General features: G+C 37.7%; 3 protein-coding genes across 5 annotated transcripts; 2 read left to right on the forward strand and 1 right to left on the reverse strand.

The window, feature by feature from the left end:
- Positions 1–187: 187 nt before the first annotated feature.
- Positions 188–7,734, forward strand: LOC135622825 (probable protein phosphatase 2C 55). Of its 2 annotated transcripts, none has more exons than XM_065125033.1 (5): positions 188–362; positions 490–1,220; positions 2,379–2,703; positions 6,033–6,182; positions 7,002–7,734. In XM_065125033.1, the coding sequence occupies exons 2-5, from the start codon at positions 577–579 to the stop codon at positions 7,068–7,070; spliced, it is 1,188 nt and encodes a 395-aa protein (XP_064981105.1). In that variant the 5' UTR covers positions 188–362; positions 490–576; the 3' UTR covers positions 7,071–7,734. The 2 variants fall into 2 exon arrangements, with proteins under 2 accessions (XP_064981105.1, XP_064981104.1); XM_065125032.1 differs by having other exon boundaries at positions 189–362; positions 6,892–7,734.
- A 1,210-nt stretch (positions 7,735–8,944) lies between these two features.
- LOC103997377 (truncated FRIGIDA-like protein 1) lies at positions 8,945–13,287 on the forward strand. Its single transcript, XM_009418571.3, has 3 exons — positions 8,945–9,881; positions 12,075–12,250; positions 12,336–13,287. Exons 1-3 carry the CDS (start codon positions 9,047–9,049, stop codon positions 12,855–12,857), a joined length of 1,533 nt encoding a protein of 510 aa, XP_009416846.2. The 5' UTR covers positions 8,945–9,046; the 3' UTR covers positions 12,858–13,287.
- Positions 13,288–13,999: 712 nt separating this feature from the next.
- Positions 14,000–15,573, reverse strand: LOC135622827 (glucan endo-1,3-beta-glucosidase 1-like). 2 transcript variants are annotated; one of them, XM_065125035.1, is made up of 4 exons: positions 15,360–15,573; positions 15,197–15,291; positions 14,455–14,712; positions 14,000–14,199 (listed from the first exon to the last, which is right to left on the reverse strand). In XM_065125035.1, the coding sequence occupies exons 2-4, from the start codon at positions 15,261–15,263 to the stop codon at positions 14,165–14,167; spliced, it is 360 nt and encodes a 119-aa protein (XP_064981107.1). In that variant the 5' UTR covers positions 15,264–15,291; positions 15,360–15,573; the 3' UTR covers positions 14,000–14,164. The 2 variants fall into 2 exon arrangements, with proteins under 2 accessions (XP_064981107.1, XP_064981106.1); XM_065125034.1 differs by having other exon boundaries at positions 15,197–15,573.
- Positions 15,574–17,441: the final 1,868 nt, after the last annotated feature.

Below are 17,441 nucleotides of genomic sequence, written 5' to 3' on the forward strand. Positions count from 1 at the left end.
GGCCTCCTCAAAAACGTACCTGCTCTGTCATTAGAAAGAGTCTAGAACCTCGTCTGGGTATTATTGGGATATGAGTTCGCGGGGTGACGTTCGTTTGCGACAAAAAGGAGCTCGACTTTGCTAGGGTTTCAGCGGTGCTGAACTGTTAACCAAGGCGAGATATAATAATATAAGACTCTCATCCTATCGTTCTCTCCTCTCTTCTGCTTCTCCTCGCTGCGACTCCACCTCAAAAATTTCCTGACCCACAAGTCCCAACTCTCCTCTCCGCTTCTTTCGTTCCCTCTTCACCTTTGCCGTCAATTTATATCTATCGAGAGAGAGAGAGAGAGAGAGAGAGAGAGAGAGGAGGCGGCATTAAGGTAGTTGTCAAGTTCGCATCATGTGCTTCTTGATTTCTTGTTTGCATTATCGTTTCGATTTGCTATATATGGGTTATTTTCTTTCCCATTGTTCATATGCAATCTTTCTTTGGTCGTTTCGGCTCAGGCCTTGTAATTGGTGTATAAGAAGTCGAGGGTTATGAGATCCCCGGTGTTGTTGTGCCGCTCTCCCATCTTGCGAGGGCAATAGAAGATGCCATCGACCTACCCGCTGAGCACCTCGTCGGAACTCCTGCGTGGCCGTGGGCGGAGCTTCTTGTTCGGCAACACCTGCTTCGTCCTCTCCGAACCCCTCTCCTTGCTTGGCTGCGGCGGCTCCCTTCCTCTCCCCAAGTCGTCCGTCGTCGCCGGCTCCTGCGACCGCCGCACGACGCTGTCTGGCCTCGCGACGATCCCGAGGAACGTCAATACCCAGCGTTCGTGGTCCACGCAGTGGTTTCCGTTTCGGCGGAGCATAATGTCTTCTAGCAGCGCGTTTCTGGGAGGGTCCGAGTTGAGCGCCAGGCGCGTCGCGACCAGTGATGCGAGATCTGGGCATGGTTTGAGCGGTATGATGCGGATTGATATCTGTTATAGGTACAAGGGTTTTGATTACTGCAGGAGAGCAAGTGGGAGCTTGAAAAATAGGCAACCTTGGGGTACTAATATGATCTACAAGTGTTTCTGGTCTGATGCACATGCGACGAACTGGAGATCAAATTCTTCCATCGAGCCCAGGAGTCAAGATTTTCAGACGTCACATTCAGCATCGTTTTCTGCTGGGGCGGCTTCTGATGTTTCTTTCGATGCAGCCATGCAGGAGGAGCAGCTTCAGAATTCTGATGTATCCTCTGAACAGTATGTTACTTGACATCCTTTGTCTTCCCTTTTATATTTTAATTATCTTTACATTACGTTGCTTACTACTACTTCAGATTCTGTAAAGGAATTTGGTAATTATATGTTGTGATTCTATGGAAATGCAACACATTTTAGTCACTGATGCACATCATCCTACTGTTGTTGTGTCTTATATCAATCAGTAAGCTAGATTAAGTGGTTTTTGCATAATATAATGTTTTAAAGAGTAAAGACATATAATAACTGTAAGATATATAAACCTGTGTGATTAGATTATGTAGGACATTTTAGCTTGTATTATCACTAAAGTATCTTGGATTCTCAAATTTACTAGCATCGCCATGTTGGATCCATATCCACGTGTTAGACATGTCAGTATATTTGATTGTAAGTTTTGAAGATCATTATTATGATTCTTCAAAAAATATAACCAACGAAAATGATAATAATTTGTTATTCATAATCAATCGTTGTCTATTCTGTTAACTCTTGGTTTGGTTTTACCATCTTTTGGTTTTTCAGTTAAGACATGGATGGGTCTCCTCCTAAGTGATACATTATTATCATTTGATCTGAGGAGTACCTGAATTCTAATTTCATTAACTTATAATGAGTGGCCAACCCATCAAATGACAAATTAAATCGCATTGTAACTTTAAAAATGTCGTATCAATGAGCCATTTTAAGTAGCTTATTTTTGAAAGAAAGAAGCTATGAAGTATACCACTAATGTTGTATCTCTTGCAGGTAATTAATGTTAAATGAATCAAATAAACAGGAAGCAAATTACATTAAGCCTCATCTGCACATCTTCCATGGTTTATAACTAATCTGCCATTTACATTCCTTGCTTGTAGCTTGAAGGGGTTTTTTTTATGCGTGATCATGTTACTCTTTGTATATCAGCTCGAACTCACCTGGAATAGTGGTAAATTCTATTCAATTGTCTAGCAATTTTGTAAAATATCAAAGGATGTAGAGTGTCTAATCAGTATCATAGGTTGCTCCTCAAAATTCTTCATTTATGTTGGAACTCTGCACAAGTCTGCTTCATAGTTTAAAGTTGCCTCTACATAACATTAGGCCTCTACATAACATTAACCTTTTTTAGGAAACTTTTATTTGAAGTTTTATATTTTTATATTTATTTTGCAGCAAAATTTCAGGTGATAGGTCATTGAAGCTTCTTTCCGGATCTTGTTATCTACCACACCCTGACAAGGAGGAAACTGGAGGGGAGGATGCTCATTTTATCTGTGTTGATGAGCAAGCTATTGGTGTGGCAGATGGTGTTGGTGGATGGGCTGATCTTGGTGTTGATGCAGGACAATATGCCCGAGAACTTATGTCTAATTCAGTGAATGCAATACGGGAAGAGCCAAAGGGTTCTGTTGATCCAGCAAGGGTTCTTGAAAAAGCCTACACAATAACCAAAGCCAGGGGATCTTCAACAGCATGCATCATTGCACTCACTGATCAGGTTTTCAATTTTCTTATTTGATCTCTCTCCTTTTTATTTGTATTAATTATTAACATCTTATTTCAACAGATCTCAAGTTGTTTCTTGTTAGTGTTGATTTGTTTCTGTTAGATTTCAAAGGATACATTAATGCAGATACACTTTCTGGACCCAAACTGTCGCCATACTCTTTTCAATTAGGTATCTTAGGTGTTAGGACTTGCCTTTGATTTGCTTTCCAACTTTTGCATTGTTGTTGCGTTGCAACATTAATTTGCACATGTTGCCTAGTTACCTGCTCTTCCCTTTCCTAGTGGTAGTTCAATGAGTGGAAATTTGTTTCAATTTCTTACAAAACAGTTGGTCACCATTATTGTGAATAACAATTTTGCCTGGGAGATCATCTTAAAACTTGGATGTCCCATTCAGGACCAAGTGTGGTCGCTTTAGATGGAGGGGGATATTGTAGGATTTGTGATAAATCTTGATTTTGAAGAAGAGGGAAGTTTAAGATAAATGATTGTGAAATAGAGGAAGATACAGTGTTTGCTATCCGCTATATGTCATTGCCAACTATTTTGCAATGCTTGTTATCCACTGTCAAAAACAGAGAAAAGAATAAGAAGAAAAGAAGGGGAATGTCTGAAGATGACTTTTAAGGAAATAGCATAACAAAGGAGAGGGATATTGTAGATTCGTGATAAATATCAGTTTTTTTAGACACTCTATGTTCAGGTTTTTTTTTTGTGATATATAATAACCCACCTGTATGGTGATTAGAAAAGTTTCAGGGCTACAATGGGGTCCATCACAACCTTCAACACCTAAGTCTTTTGTATGAAACATATTAGTTATTAACTACATTAATATCTTTTTGTGATATGAATGATATATGTTTTTAAAATGGATAATAACTTTTTAAAGAACTTATTCTTCATTATTTTTTATTGTTATACAATTTTTTACTTTTTACAATTCAATTTCGTATCTATGTAGGATGTTGACATATAGCATATGATGGTAACGGAATTTCTAATATATATTTACTATTTATCAAAATTTTATTGCATATTTTTAATATTTTGGTACTTCTATGATGTTCTGTATATTGTTGTTTTTATTATTTTCTAGTTGATTCTGATTTGTTAATTCTACTCCATCAGTTTACTAACTAATCTTGACGGTCCTGGACGAAATCATCCCTAGCCGATACTGATACAATTACTGATTTCATGAACTACAAGATTCATCCATGTCTAACCCTCAAATGTAAGCTTATTACTAATGCAGTACATTTAATATAATCAAGTTAATTGGAAGATTGCATTTGCAAGATATCTCTCTCTCTTTTACTTCCTTTTGATTATCATCTTTCTGTTTCACCTCCACTGTATGCTTTTCATCCCTCCTAGTTTGAACAGTCTACTTTTACTTTCCTTTAACTTTTTGCTTGGGTGCCTATCTCTATGGTATCTTTGTCGAACTACTTATTGCTTTGGTAGTTATAGTCAAGTTTCTGACGTTCTGTATTTTCCAGTTCAAAGCTGGCCAATGTGCAAAACAGACAATCTCTCTCTGTTTGATTTGAAATGGAGCTTAGTATCCAGTGATCTCATCACATTGGATAGTTAGCTATAAATGGTATTGAATTGTACTGTTGTAAGCTTATCATTTGGTACTAGTAGTGGATTTTTAAAATATATTTTCAGGGATATGACAATGGTTGATAATTGTCTTATTTGACTTATCTCTATGCTCTCTTTCTCTGTCCTTTGCCATCGTCTCTTTTTGTTCTACCTCTACCATTCCCCTACCTCCTCCTTCGCCTCCTCCACCACCTCCTCCTCTTCTCCTCTTCAGCCTTCTCTTCTGCTTTTCCATCTCCTCCTCCATGTTGCTGCAGCCTTCTGAATCTGTTGTCTATCCTATCCGTACGTGTCTCCTTTGCCTCATTTTCTCTTCTCTTTCTCTCTCTGTCTCCCCCTTTCTCTCTGGTCCAATTGGGAATCTCCAATATCAACCTGTGTTGCTTGTTGGTATAGGATTTCAATTGATCATAGATGGGATGGAACAATAACAAAGGAGAAGGAAACAACACGAGATGGTTTGGCGGCATTGGAAGAAGAGAACATGGATAAGATGGTGGAAACAATGGTTCGGTGGAGCAGAATGAGCTAGGAGGGAAAATATACAAGGGATAGTATTTCTGTGGTTGAAAAATGAATCATGTCAAACTTTCTGCTTATTCTGTTTGTAACAAGCAGTGGTGATCGAAATTTTTTTTGGCTTTCCCACTTTTTTTTCTAGTAAATAGAAGTAATTTACAGTTACAGTGTAATTGTTGACTTAAACTAGAGGACAAAAGGGTTTTTTACTCATCACACATCTTAACTGATGATTTCAAACCCGAGGACAATAAAGAGAATGTGTGAGAAAGGTGTTCGCTGTGATGACCGAACAAACCAGATTGTGTAGAAGATGGATAGATAGTAGTGATAGATTTAGAGCACAGGATTTTTGGGCCTCGGCATAGGTAGACAGCTGTTGGATAAATTTTGGTTGGATAAATGGAACAAAGGAGTAGTCATTAGAACTCCATTAATTTTATCCTCGAGAATGGAATAATTATGATTTTCTTTTGGAGTGGTGGAGGATTAAAGGAAGATTGAAGGGGCAAAATTTTCATTGGCTCTATTCCTATTTGATGGATGCATTATCAAGATGCTAGATATCAAGCTTGCTTTAGATTCCCTTGGTGGAATGAGAAAAGGAGTGCTATTCTTGCATTCAAGGTTTGCATCAATTTAAGTCCATTTTACACAAAAAATTATGAGACTCCAAATTAAAATCTGCACTCGTGATGCTTAATTCAGGACAAATAATTTCAAATGATGATAGAACTATTACTTGCTACTGTTCTATTTTCATGCCCTTGGTAGCCATATAATGGGAATATTGGTCAATATCTGTGCAGTTTTTTCATGAAAAGCATCCAAGTGTATGAACTTTCAAGTCTGTCTCTATATTACAATATGATCTGTCATCTTCATAGATAGAATGACTTTGCTAGATAATATACAGTTCCTTTTTTAGAGACTCCTATGTATTCTTTGAGTAGCATGCAGCTATCATTCTTCTGCTGACATTTGGGTTGAAGTTATACATGAAGCCTATATTATCTTGGTGTTACATCTGAACTGCCATTTTTCTGTCGTGTATAGCACATGTTCTTGAATTTGACATGCCTTGCTCATTGTCTCATGATTTTGTTATAATACACTATGAAGCTCGCTAGTAGATAACCACAATGACAAAATCATGATATATTTATTTTGTTTTGTTATTTGCAGGGCATTCATGCAATCAATCTGGGAGATAGTGGCTTCATAGTCGTGAAAGATGGTTGCACAATCTTTAGGTCACCTGTACAACAACATGATTTCAATTTCACTTATCAACTCGAGAGTGGTAATGGCAGTGATCTCCCTAGTGCTGCCCAGGTCAGTTAGTTCCGATGGCTTCTCCTGTTATTTCTTCCTGCTGAATAAGTGCATATATGATAAGTCATATATCTCTTAGGTTCTGGAGCAGTTTTAATTGGCAATGAGTGCTTAGGTGTCATAAGTAGTCTATCATATTATGGTACTTACATTTTTCTTATGAAACCTTAAATTTTTTGAACAAGTGAAAAATTGAACAGTATGAAATTGAATGGTAAAATAATTTACTTATAAGTTCTGTCCAAGGCCTGCCTGATTTGATTAATTTTTCAGCATTGATTTTAAAATTAGCTGGAATAAGCTGTGATTAATCAAATTGTGAAGACAAAGAAAAGACAAAAAAGGGCTGTTGTGACTGAACATGAAACAAAGAAGACATTACTATTGCATTTGCTATATGTTGCAACTATCGCATTTGTCATTTACATCATTATTGTCATATTCATCATCCACCAATATGTAGGACAGGAAAGGATATGAGATTTACGTTCCTGATCACAAAAACAAAGAGCATCATCCGTAGCAATCATGATCATACAATCCTAAGCTGATCCCATTTTTCAGCACTGTGAAACAAACATTTCGTCTAATTTTGTATATATGTGTAAAAGCATTGTCCATTCAAACTATAAATCTTTGCTTCTAGATTACTGGCATGCAAAATTATTAATGTGCAAAACTAATTATTACTTTATTGGCATTTTCTCAGGTATTTACTTTCCCTGTTTCATCTGGTGATGTAATCATTGCTGGAACAGATGGACTATTTGATAACTTGTACAATAATGAAATTACGGCTGTTGTTGTCCATGCGACTAGAGCTGGCTTGGGGCCTCAGGTAACTGCTCAAAAGATAGCTGCGCTTGCACGGCAGAGAGCACAAGATAGGAACCGACAAACTCCTTTTTCAACTGCTGCCCAAGATGCTGGCTATCGGTACTATGGAGGCAAACTTGATGACATTACAGTTGTGGTATCCTATATCACTGCATCTGATGCTTAATAGGAGCAATTTAATCACTCAAATTGTACAGCTTCGGGTACTCGAGGCCAATATGGCATCTGCATAAGTTCCTCGTGGTTGCATCAAAATATAGACACAAAATGAAGGTAGAGTTTAATGGAATACTGTTTCTTTACCTTTATCGTTTGGGCTCTATACAGAAATTCTTCAGGGCAATGCTTGGAAGAACCTGTAGTTGCAGCAGTACATGTTTTACAATAATAGACTACCTTGAAGATTCTGAAGGATATCTTTTCAACCTACGGAGAGTTTGATGGAATCAGCTCTCAATCATCCGATCTCATGAATGCTCGACAGGAAGCCACATAAAGGCTGCACAAGACATACCGAGGAACATCCACTGGCCAGTTTCTTTTATAGACTATGTGCTGCAAGGGAACTTGAATTTATTTTGTGATGTAGATTTGTTTAGACTTCAAAATCTCACCGATAAAGCCTACTTCGTGTTGGTGAATGAAGAAACACACAGACAAACAGTTGTGTGTGGTTGCAATTAAGATTTGTGTTTAAAATCAGCTTTTCATGGTATGTTTGGCAATCAGTTGATCGAAGGACTTGTGAATGCTCGACAATCAGTTGATTGAAGAACTTGTGAATGCTTTGATTAGGACTTATACCCTTATTACTGAGTGAGTTCATATAGTCCATGAGAGGTTAATATTTGCTCCCAAAATAGTACCCAAATGCAGGAAATATTTGTTCAAGTGGTCAAGAAAATTTAGATTTTGCCAAGCTCCTATCCATAGTGTCATTTGGCATCTCAAATGCCTCGCATGGTTTAGTATATCAAATGTCTGTGAATAATTTCAATGATTCTCGCTGATAGATCAAACTGGAATCACTGGATGTCATAATGTGACATCATAACGTATTGGAATGACATGTTCGTTTGCTATTGCTTCTGTGAAGGTGCCACAGCGTGTACATGACATGATTTCATGATCATCCACGTTTGCCAAACAAACGCACACCATAAGATGTTCGATGATTACCCAAAATAAAGAATATGAATATGAATAAATTAAATGTAATCTTGACAAAGAATAAGATAATGTGCTTAGATTCAGATGAACCAATTAAAATTAGGGGTAAAACAAGAGGAGAAGGAAATTAGTGAGACACTATAAATTATAAAAAGAGATTTAATTACTGTTGACCTAACTAAAGATATTACTTGATATCAAACTTAAAGAAACCATATGTAGCTAATGCAAAACATTTTTTATTTTTTGACCAATATACATTTGTGTTCCAACTTCTCTAGAAATCAGTATATTGTTATTTTAGTGCATTGTGCTTATAGATGACATAGACTATCTCATCCTGTGTGTATTATCATAATAGAACAAGTATGATATGTTTATGACTTACATAATTACTTTTATTGGTTTTAAAGTATTAGTTAATTATAGTATCACAAATATAATATAATATAATATATTTTTAGTTAGCTCTTTAGTCAGTTACATAACTGATATTAAAGAACTGACTTATTAAATCAATTTCTTGAAATAAACTATTTAAATTGATTTCAGATCACCAAAATATTAATTATTATTATTTTCTTAAGTTATAATTTTTTAATAAAAATTATCTAATATATAGTTATATATATATATATATAATATTTTTATTAAAAAAATATATCTTATGAATAATATATATATATATATATATATATAATTTTATATAATTTAAGTTTTTATATGATCGGTAGTGGAGATCCACTATTATTGCGCATTTTGCAACCTTCCCTTAGGGCTTCTCGTTTGCCGTCCTCCTCTTCTTCTTTTGGCGTCTCCCGTGAACGGCCTTCACCGGCGTCGACTGCTGCGCTTCGATGGCTACCGCCAGGATCGAGGAGGCTATCGCATCGATCCCGGAGAAGAAAGAAAGCCTCCGAAGGGCGTTGGAAGCCCTCCGGTCCCACCTCTTCGCCTCCTCCCCCTCCCCCTCCCCCTCCCCCTTCTCCGTCCCGGAATGGAAGGACCTCGACGCCCACATCTCCTCCGTCGAGGCCTCCATCCGCCTCCGCTTCCAAGCCCTCCTAGCCAAAGAGGCCGCCCAGCCCTCCTCCTCCCCCTCGGACTCCAAAGAAAAGCCCTCTAACGAGTGGCAGCCTCATGCCAACCCCGAGCCTGAGGCCGTCCCGAGGCCGCAGCTCACATCCCTCTGCGTCAACATGGACGGAAAGGACCTCGTCTCCTTCATCGCCCGGAACCGCAAGGACCTCGGGGCCATCCGCAGCGAGCTGAACCCCGCCCTTCGATCAGCCCCGGACCCTGCCAAGCTGGTCCTCGACGCTATGGACGGCTTCTTCTCGTCCCCTCCTCCCCCGCCCAAGGGCGACAAGAAGGGCGACAAGGACGCGGATGCGCTGGCGACCAGGAGGACCTGCATCAACCTCCTGGAGCGCATCCCGGTGATCGGCCCAGAGATTGGGCCGTCCGTGAGGGACCAGGCCAAGAAACTAGCGACCGAGTGGAAGGGGAAGGTGACGGATGGCGGGCGCGAGAACGGCCTCGAGGCCATGGGGTTGCTGCAGCTCCTCGTGTCATATGGGTTAGCATCGGAGTTTAAGGTGGATGAACTCTTGGATCTACTCATTTTAGTTTCTCGTAGGAAGCAGGCTGTGGATCTCTGCAAGAGCTTGGGTCTCACCGAAAACGTTCCTGGTAATCTGGAATCTAATATTACCCACCTTTCATTTAGTTGTGGCAACATTTTATTGGAGCTTCATTATATTCTTGAATTTGTGTTCGTTTATTTCGATCATGCTTCGTTTTCTTGCTGCAATAACATTACATGCCCCATTTGTTTCTTATATTTGCTGTAGTGTTTAACTTATTTTGGATCACTGCTTTGCTCAAGAATCTCTCGTCTTACTGTAACAGATTTTATATGTCAGAGTAATTAGCTGGAACACCTTGAACTACTTAGTTCATCATTCTTCACTTAGTGCTCACAGGAGTAGTTTTTCTTTGACCTTAAATGAATTGTATTCATTTGATTCGAGTGTTTTTTGTGTTTTAAAGCAGCCACAAGAATTCAAGCGTATATATTTTCAAATATTGGCCAGTTTGTAAGTTGTAATAATGTTTTCTGGCAAATGGAATGCAGAATATTAATTGAAGTGAAAAGAATATTTTGGGCTCATAATCTGCCAGATCTTGAGTAGGCTCGATAGTTCTGTAAAAATGTATAGGTGCAACCTAGCCTGGATACATAAATAGATCAAGCCTGGCCTATGTTTGGAATTGTAAGACCAGTCTCAACCTGCCCCATCTGTGATTCTCAACAATAACGGAAAGAAGAAAAAAGAAGTTTTCTTTTACCCAAACACCAGTCAGTAGAGACACAACCTCACTACCTAGGACCACATGCCTATGCTGCTGGGACTACAGAATGCACTTGTGTCAAATGGGAAGTCGGGATATTTGGAGAGGACGGTTGATGAGGGCGGGGTGTGGCATTGATGAAGCAGATGATTTAGTGTCGACCATTGGAGGTGAGGTGTTGAGGGGTTTGTCATTGAGAGGTGAAACTACTAGAGAAGACAGGCTGCTGATAGGGTTAATCTTGGGCACATGGCATTAATGGAGAGAGAGAGAGGGTCGCTGGGGCTGAGGGGATTCCTATGAGAGTTGGCAGTATTAGCATAGAGGAGAACAAATTTGATAATTTTGGGCTGAGCAGAGTAGAAATGAGTAAATTAGGTAGTCTTATAACCACTATATTGCCTATCCTTGAGATTTTTGAAAATGAATAATTGTTGTCCAATTAGATTTTGAGGTCTCTTCCCCTATGCATCCAAATTGAGATCAAGGATAAGAAAAAAATAATCTAAAATATGTTTTAAACAACATATATTGACTCATTGAATTTAAACTAGAAAAATGATAACAAGCAAAAATTTCATATCTGTCTGATTGCACCATTTCAAAGCTTCAAGTAGGAGGAGATTATAAAGCTCAAATGTAATCCATGAAAAGTTAGAGATCAAGCATCTCAGTCATATCCAATAATATCATTTCAAATTAAAAATAAATTATTGGTTTAGATCAACAAAATTTACACGAACAAACAGGAAACCCCAATATCTTAAACTAGAAAGCTAGTAACACACATATAACACAATTTACAGGACCTGCAATACTTTCTGATCAGTCTGTTGAAAGTTGCAATATTTATGAGATCTTTTTGTCAGCTACCGACTTCTGTCTCTTCCTTCTTCATGGTATTTATAGAATTATAGCTGTATATTTAATAACTATTGTCATTTCAATTTTAATTATGCTCTTCTCCTGTAATTTATCTTGGCTTTATGTCCTCGATACAATCTATGGATATTGATTTAGGAATCATTATTTCTCTCAAGATCATATTTTCTCATCTCAAGCAGATTTTGATTTCACTACTATGTTTTTCAAAATAATTGTTGCATATGTTGAACTCTTTTTTTTAATTCTTTTCATGTCCATCTCCATATTTTAGTTTGTTGACGACTTAATTATTATTCCCAGCCTGAAATATTTACCCTACAGGTCTGTCCTTACCTGAACCTTTGTTTGTTTCTCCGTCCACTCTTACGCCATTTGGATCTTTTAGTCTAGCTTCTTTCAGGAGATATTACATGAAACAAGTTTACATGTCACTGTACTTCACATAACTAGTTTGCTAAGGTTGTGTTTCATTTTGGCAAGTTGTTATTCAGGACTGACAAATATGATTCTTAGGTGATTATATCCTTTCATGTAATGTATTCCTGTCTGATTGTCATGTAGAATGTACCCTTTTGCCGGTTCAACTGACTAGTTTTAGATGTTTGGATCCATTATCATACATGAAAATATTTCTCTTTGTGACAGAACTTATTGAAAGACTGAATAATAAAGGGAGGCAACTTGATGCTGTAAAGTTTGTGTATGCTTTCAATTTAGTGGAGAAATACCCACCTGTTCCTCTTCTGAAAGCGTATATAAAAGAAATTAAGAAGGCCGCCCAAGATGTCAGAAATAAGGGAAACAATTCATCTGAATCAGAGGTATACTCGAGTTGCAGTTTACAGTCCTCGTGATTAGGCTAACAAATTTGTATTCTTACATCCTACCGTATATTGTCTGAAACAGAATGTGGCTACCTCGAAAGAACTTGGTGCATTGCGATCTGTAATTAAAGCAGTTGAGGAATACAAGCTTGAGTCCCAGTATCCTCGTGAATTTCTTGAGAAGCAAGTTGCAAAACTGGAGAAACGGAAGGAAGAAAAAAGGCGGAATGTGGCAGCAGCAGCTGCTGCTTCAAATTTCAAGATTCAGAAGCAGCAACATCCTAATAAACGCCCCCGGCCAACTGCTACCACATCAAATGCCATCACTGGACAATCTTTGCCTCCAGGGATAACAAAACAGCCCCAATTTGGTTTAGCTGACCCATCTCCACATATGGGTTTGGCCGGGGCGTATGGTTTTGCTTCTTCTGGTTCCTTGTACAACAATGCAAGCATTTCTGGATTTCGAAGTCCACCCAGGTCCTATCTTTACTCATCGGAGTCTCTGGCTGGCACAAGTGGTTTCTATGACAGGCCAGTGAATTATACTGGTTATCCCGGTTCTCGATTGCCTCCACCTTACAACTCATCTTTATATCCTTAAAATATCAACCTTTCTCTGATGGTTTCTGTAATTATACCCTGATCAAGTTTTTGTTAGGTGGAATCTTGCAGTGTTTTTAGCTTCGCAGTTAATATACTTCCAGAAAAGAAAAGTCTGTAGTGCACCAGTGTATGCAATATCCGCTAGTCTCTACATGATTCTCATCCACAACTTATTTGTAGCTACAAATTGTGTTTGTGAACTAAATAGTTGCATACATATGTGCTGTAGTGACCTGCAATTCAAAGGATTTTGGTTGGAAGTTCCAAATAAACTTCCAACAATTCAAATGCCATCTGTGTGGCAACAAAGTGGTTGTAGGTTTACTTTTGGTGCTGTTTTACTTCGTCTGCATGGGCTGTGTGAGCAAAAATTTGGTGTAAACTTGAGTTGTTTTTGCTGATTGGAATGCAAGGAAATGATTCGAGGAGGAGATGGTTCTTCCTAGTTCTAGTGGATTAGCTCTAAAATCCTATTCATTTGAACCGTTTGGTTGATTTGACTCCTTTGTCTATTTTGCATAAATCTGATTTGACTCCTTTGTCTATTTTGCATAAATCAGCAGCTTATACAGATCTAGACATGATTATCTGGGTTGGTTATGGGATAGTATCTCATTACTAGTGCCTGCGGCTTCTTTTGGCAATGTTGTGGCTCATCTCGACGGCAAAAACTACTCTTTCTTGTGCCATTTGGTGGGTTTGCATTTGTTGCTGCTTCGGCTAGTTTACCCTCTGGTGCATGATATACTTAGCAATTGAGGTGCGTGCAAGCTACTTCTGATACCTACTGTGCTCCATTGCAGTATGCCACTCGATTTAAGCTTCCGATCATTGTGCTAAATGCTTGGATGATAGTAATATCCTTTACTGCTTATGAAATGCTTGAACACCGATGTTTGATATTGGTTGCAGACTTGTTCGATAAGGTATACTTGCTTATCATGTCATACAAGCATATTGGCTTTAAAAGGTGAACTATGAACTGTGGTACTCTTTATGTTGTGATCTCATATTCTCAAAGAACACTTTGTATGTTCATTATACCTGTTGGATCGTCAATTGACTTAGAAGAGATATCCATTGATTAATCATATGATGAAATTTGTGAGTAATAGATTTGTCACCGATCAACACGTGAAGAAGACTGAAATCTGGCAACTTTGTCATTAATCACAGAGAAGTATCATAATTTGAACAAGAAAGAGCTGCATTCACTCGTACTCATCATCAAGAAAGAGCTGCCTTTCAGACACGATGACCAAGTATCGTAGTCTGAGATTTCTCACAAGTTTACGCTGAGCTGTGTCAAGGAAGCGACTCGATCTGGCAAGCACCATGACCTGCGAGCAAGGACCGATGAGGTGAGTCCACAGCGTTTTGCTGACGAAACGTTCGATATGTTTAAAAGCTCTGAGACTTTTCCGCTTTGTGTTAGCAAATATGAGTTCTCTCAACGATGCATTTCTTTTGCTCATTCATAGAGAAGCATGCGCTAGCTTATGATTTAGGAATTTTAATGCTGCTTCATGATTCATCATCTCGAGGATCTGCCTCATATACTAATTAGAACTTGTGCAAAACCAAATAACTCATACTTGGATTTAGGTCGGAAACCATAGCAGCAGCACCAAAGTAGCAAGAGCCTCCGTGATTTTTGTATCTCTGCCAGTAGCTGTTGAAGGCATAAGATGCATGGTCTTTTATGGTGTTGGGAAGATAGCAAGGCTTGTTTGGTTGGATCATCTTGCAGTCTGCACCCCCTGGTCCACATGCCCAATCAAGTGCTGCTTGTAGAATATCATCAGGTGTTTGTTCATCTGCTACGCACCATTGCTTCTCCAGATCATCCCCATCTATCATGCACCAAAATCCAGTTCAATTTTCTGTTTACGATTAGAAAAGCATCACAGCATCGGTAAGAGATATATTACTAAGACATTTGTAGCCTCATAACTCTATGGATTGAAAGTATAATGACAAAGACTTCGTGGTTGAAGCATCTTCAATTTCTGGAAAACAAACAACCATATTTCTTTAGAAAAGAATAACAACTACCATCATGGTAAAGAGACCTTCTTTTCACAGGAAGATCGGAAGAAAATATTTCTGCAGATGGGCTGATAATTCAAGACACCATCATGAAACTCTCTCATCTAATCTTCTACTGTCATAACAGTTGAGTGGATCCTAGATTGATCGAGGACCATGTATATGTTTCTTCATAATTGCTTGTGCCTGTTCTGTTTGAGGTAAGACACTGACTCTGTTCTTAAATGTACAGGGGAAATAAAGAACTGGAGCAAGAGATCCTATCCAGACCATGGTTGTGTGTGTTACCTGATCCTGGCGTAAGCAACACAAGAATCAACACTGATGGCAGCAGCCTTCTTAGAGCAGTTCTCATGATCTTCTTGTTCCTCCTTTGCGTCTACCTGTATCCTCATTTGAAGAAGTTTGTGTTAATATTCTACCACTTGTTAAATCATCATTAGATTCTTACCTTCGAGCTTTAGGTATGTTGGAATCTTTTCATGTTCTTGCTTTAGCGTGAAGTGTGGATCTTTTGCAGCTGGAATAACTGGCACTTCCTCAGTGACCAGATCCAACAAGGACATGGCTTAGAACTTGGAGAACACTCCAGTCTGCTGCTTTTGAGGGTAAGCATTGTGATCAACAAAGCCCAAAGTGTCGGATTCTTCAGACAATACATCTATTACTTTTGTTTTCTAAGTCTATTATTCAGGCCTTTAATAATAAGGATAAGCAATCGATGAAGCATAAAGTGTCTTATTCTTCAGGCCTTTAATAATAAGGATGCGCAATCGATGGAGTATAAAGTGCTTTATTCTTCATGCTATAGATCCATGACAAAACTGCGGCATTTACTAGATATAGGTTCTTTTAGTTTATTTATGTTTTGAAGTAATATTGACACGTGTGTATGTATGGTAGAGCGGAAGATTCGCTTTTTAAAGTATAAATCTAATCAACCAAAATATTTGTTGGTTATAAGTCATTTACGAGGGTTCTTACTCCAAATAGTCCTACTTCATTCTTGAATTTTCACTCGTCGATAGAATTATGACTATCTCTTGTCCTTAAGTTTTTAGCCTTCCTCTTCGATACAATTTGATTGGATATGATATATTTATACAAATTATAGTCAATCTTAATATTTTTTTTATTAGAATTTGATTTAAATTATTAAGATATTTATTTTTAAAATCAAAGTATTACATATTTAGGCAAACTTTTTAAAAATATCTTAAATTTTTATTTTTTTATAAATCACCTATTTTTTGTTTTATCCTCGTAGAACACCCCTTATTTTTTAAAAGATAAGATTATTTTTGACCTTTGTCGTACAGGTCATTGTCTTCATCCCATTATGGTTATCTCTGTATTGTGGTTGCCTCTATCTCGTCGTGGTTATCTCTAACCCTTATTTTTTAACAATAAAATTATGACTATCTCTTATCCTTTTTTTTTTTGTCATAGCCCTCCTCTTCAATACAATTTGATAGAAGATGTTGTATTTATAGAAAAGACAGTCAACTGTAATATTTTTTTATTAAATTTGATTTAAATTATTAAGATATCTATTATTTCAAAATCAATATATTATAGATTTAGCCAAAATTTTCAAAAATATCTTAAATTTTATTTTTATTTTATAAATCATTTATTTTTTTACTTTATTCTCGTGAAACACACTTTATTTTTTAAAAGATAAAATTATTCCTAACATTTGTCATATAAGCCATCGCCTTCATCCCATTGTGGTCATCTTTATCACGTCATGATCATTTCTATCTTGTTATAAGGCCTTATTACCCCATTGTGTCCCCACCCTCTGTTCCCTTTGCCTCCACACTACTCTCTGCATCCTCACCATCAGATTAACCTTTTGAATAAGTGATTTTTTTTCCTCCCCCTAACACCTCTACTCTTAATGATGCAACATGGAAGAAAGGCATAGAGCTTTCGAAAAAAGAAAAGGGGTGGAACTCTTCACTTTTATGATCTCTCCATTGATTGACTAAGGTAAAACTTCATTGTGCTGCCTAGTAAAAGTGGAGGGGGTTGAGGGTAAGGGCGGAGAGAAGTGTAAGGTGAGGTGTGGTGGGGCGAATATGGTGAGGCCTTATAGTGGAACTTAAGTAATGGGCAACGAGTGAGAGGCGGAGGCATTGATAAAAGGACATGACAGAGGTTAAACTTATCTAGTTTATCATAAAATAAAAGACGAGAACAAGGTAAAAAAAAGAAGGGAGATAAACGAGAAAGAGTAAAAACTTAGGATCATATATATATATATATATATATATATATATATATATATCATTTTGTTTGAGAGCATTTTTAAAGTATTTAAGGAGATTGAAAAATAAACGAAGATGATTTGTTGGTTTTGAAATGCATATAATAAAGATTAAGAACAAGAGTTCTACATGGATGAACTCTGCAAAAGTGACACTGGCAAGGGCCTGATGGGAGTTCCACCTATTATTAGTTGCCTTATGTTTGGCATGGGCTTGATATTGGCAAGGTCTTGATGATTTAAATTAGCTGTCACTGAAAT

The sequence above is a fragment of the Musa acuminata genome, chromosome BXJ2-9 (assembly GCF_036884655.1).
Source record: "Musa acuminata AAA Group cultivar baxijiao chromosome BXJ2-9, Cavendish_Baxijiao_AAA, whole genome shotgun sequence".
Taxonomy (NCBI): domain Eukaryota; kingdom Viridiplantae; phylum Streptophyta; class Magnoliopsida; order Zingiberales; family Musaceae; genus Musa; species Musa acuminata.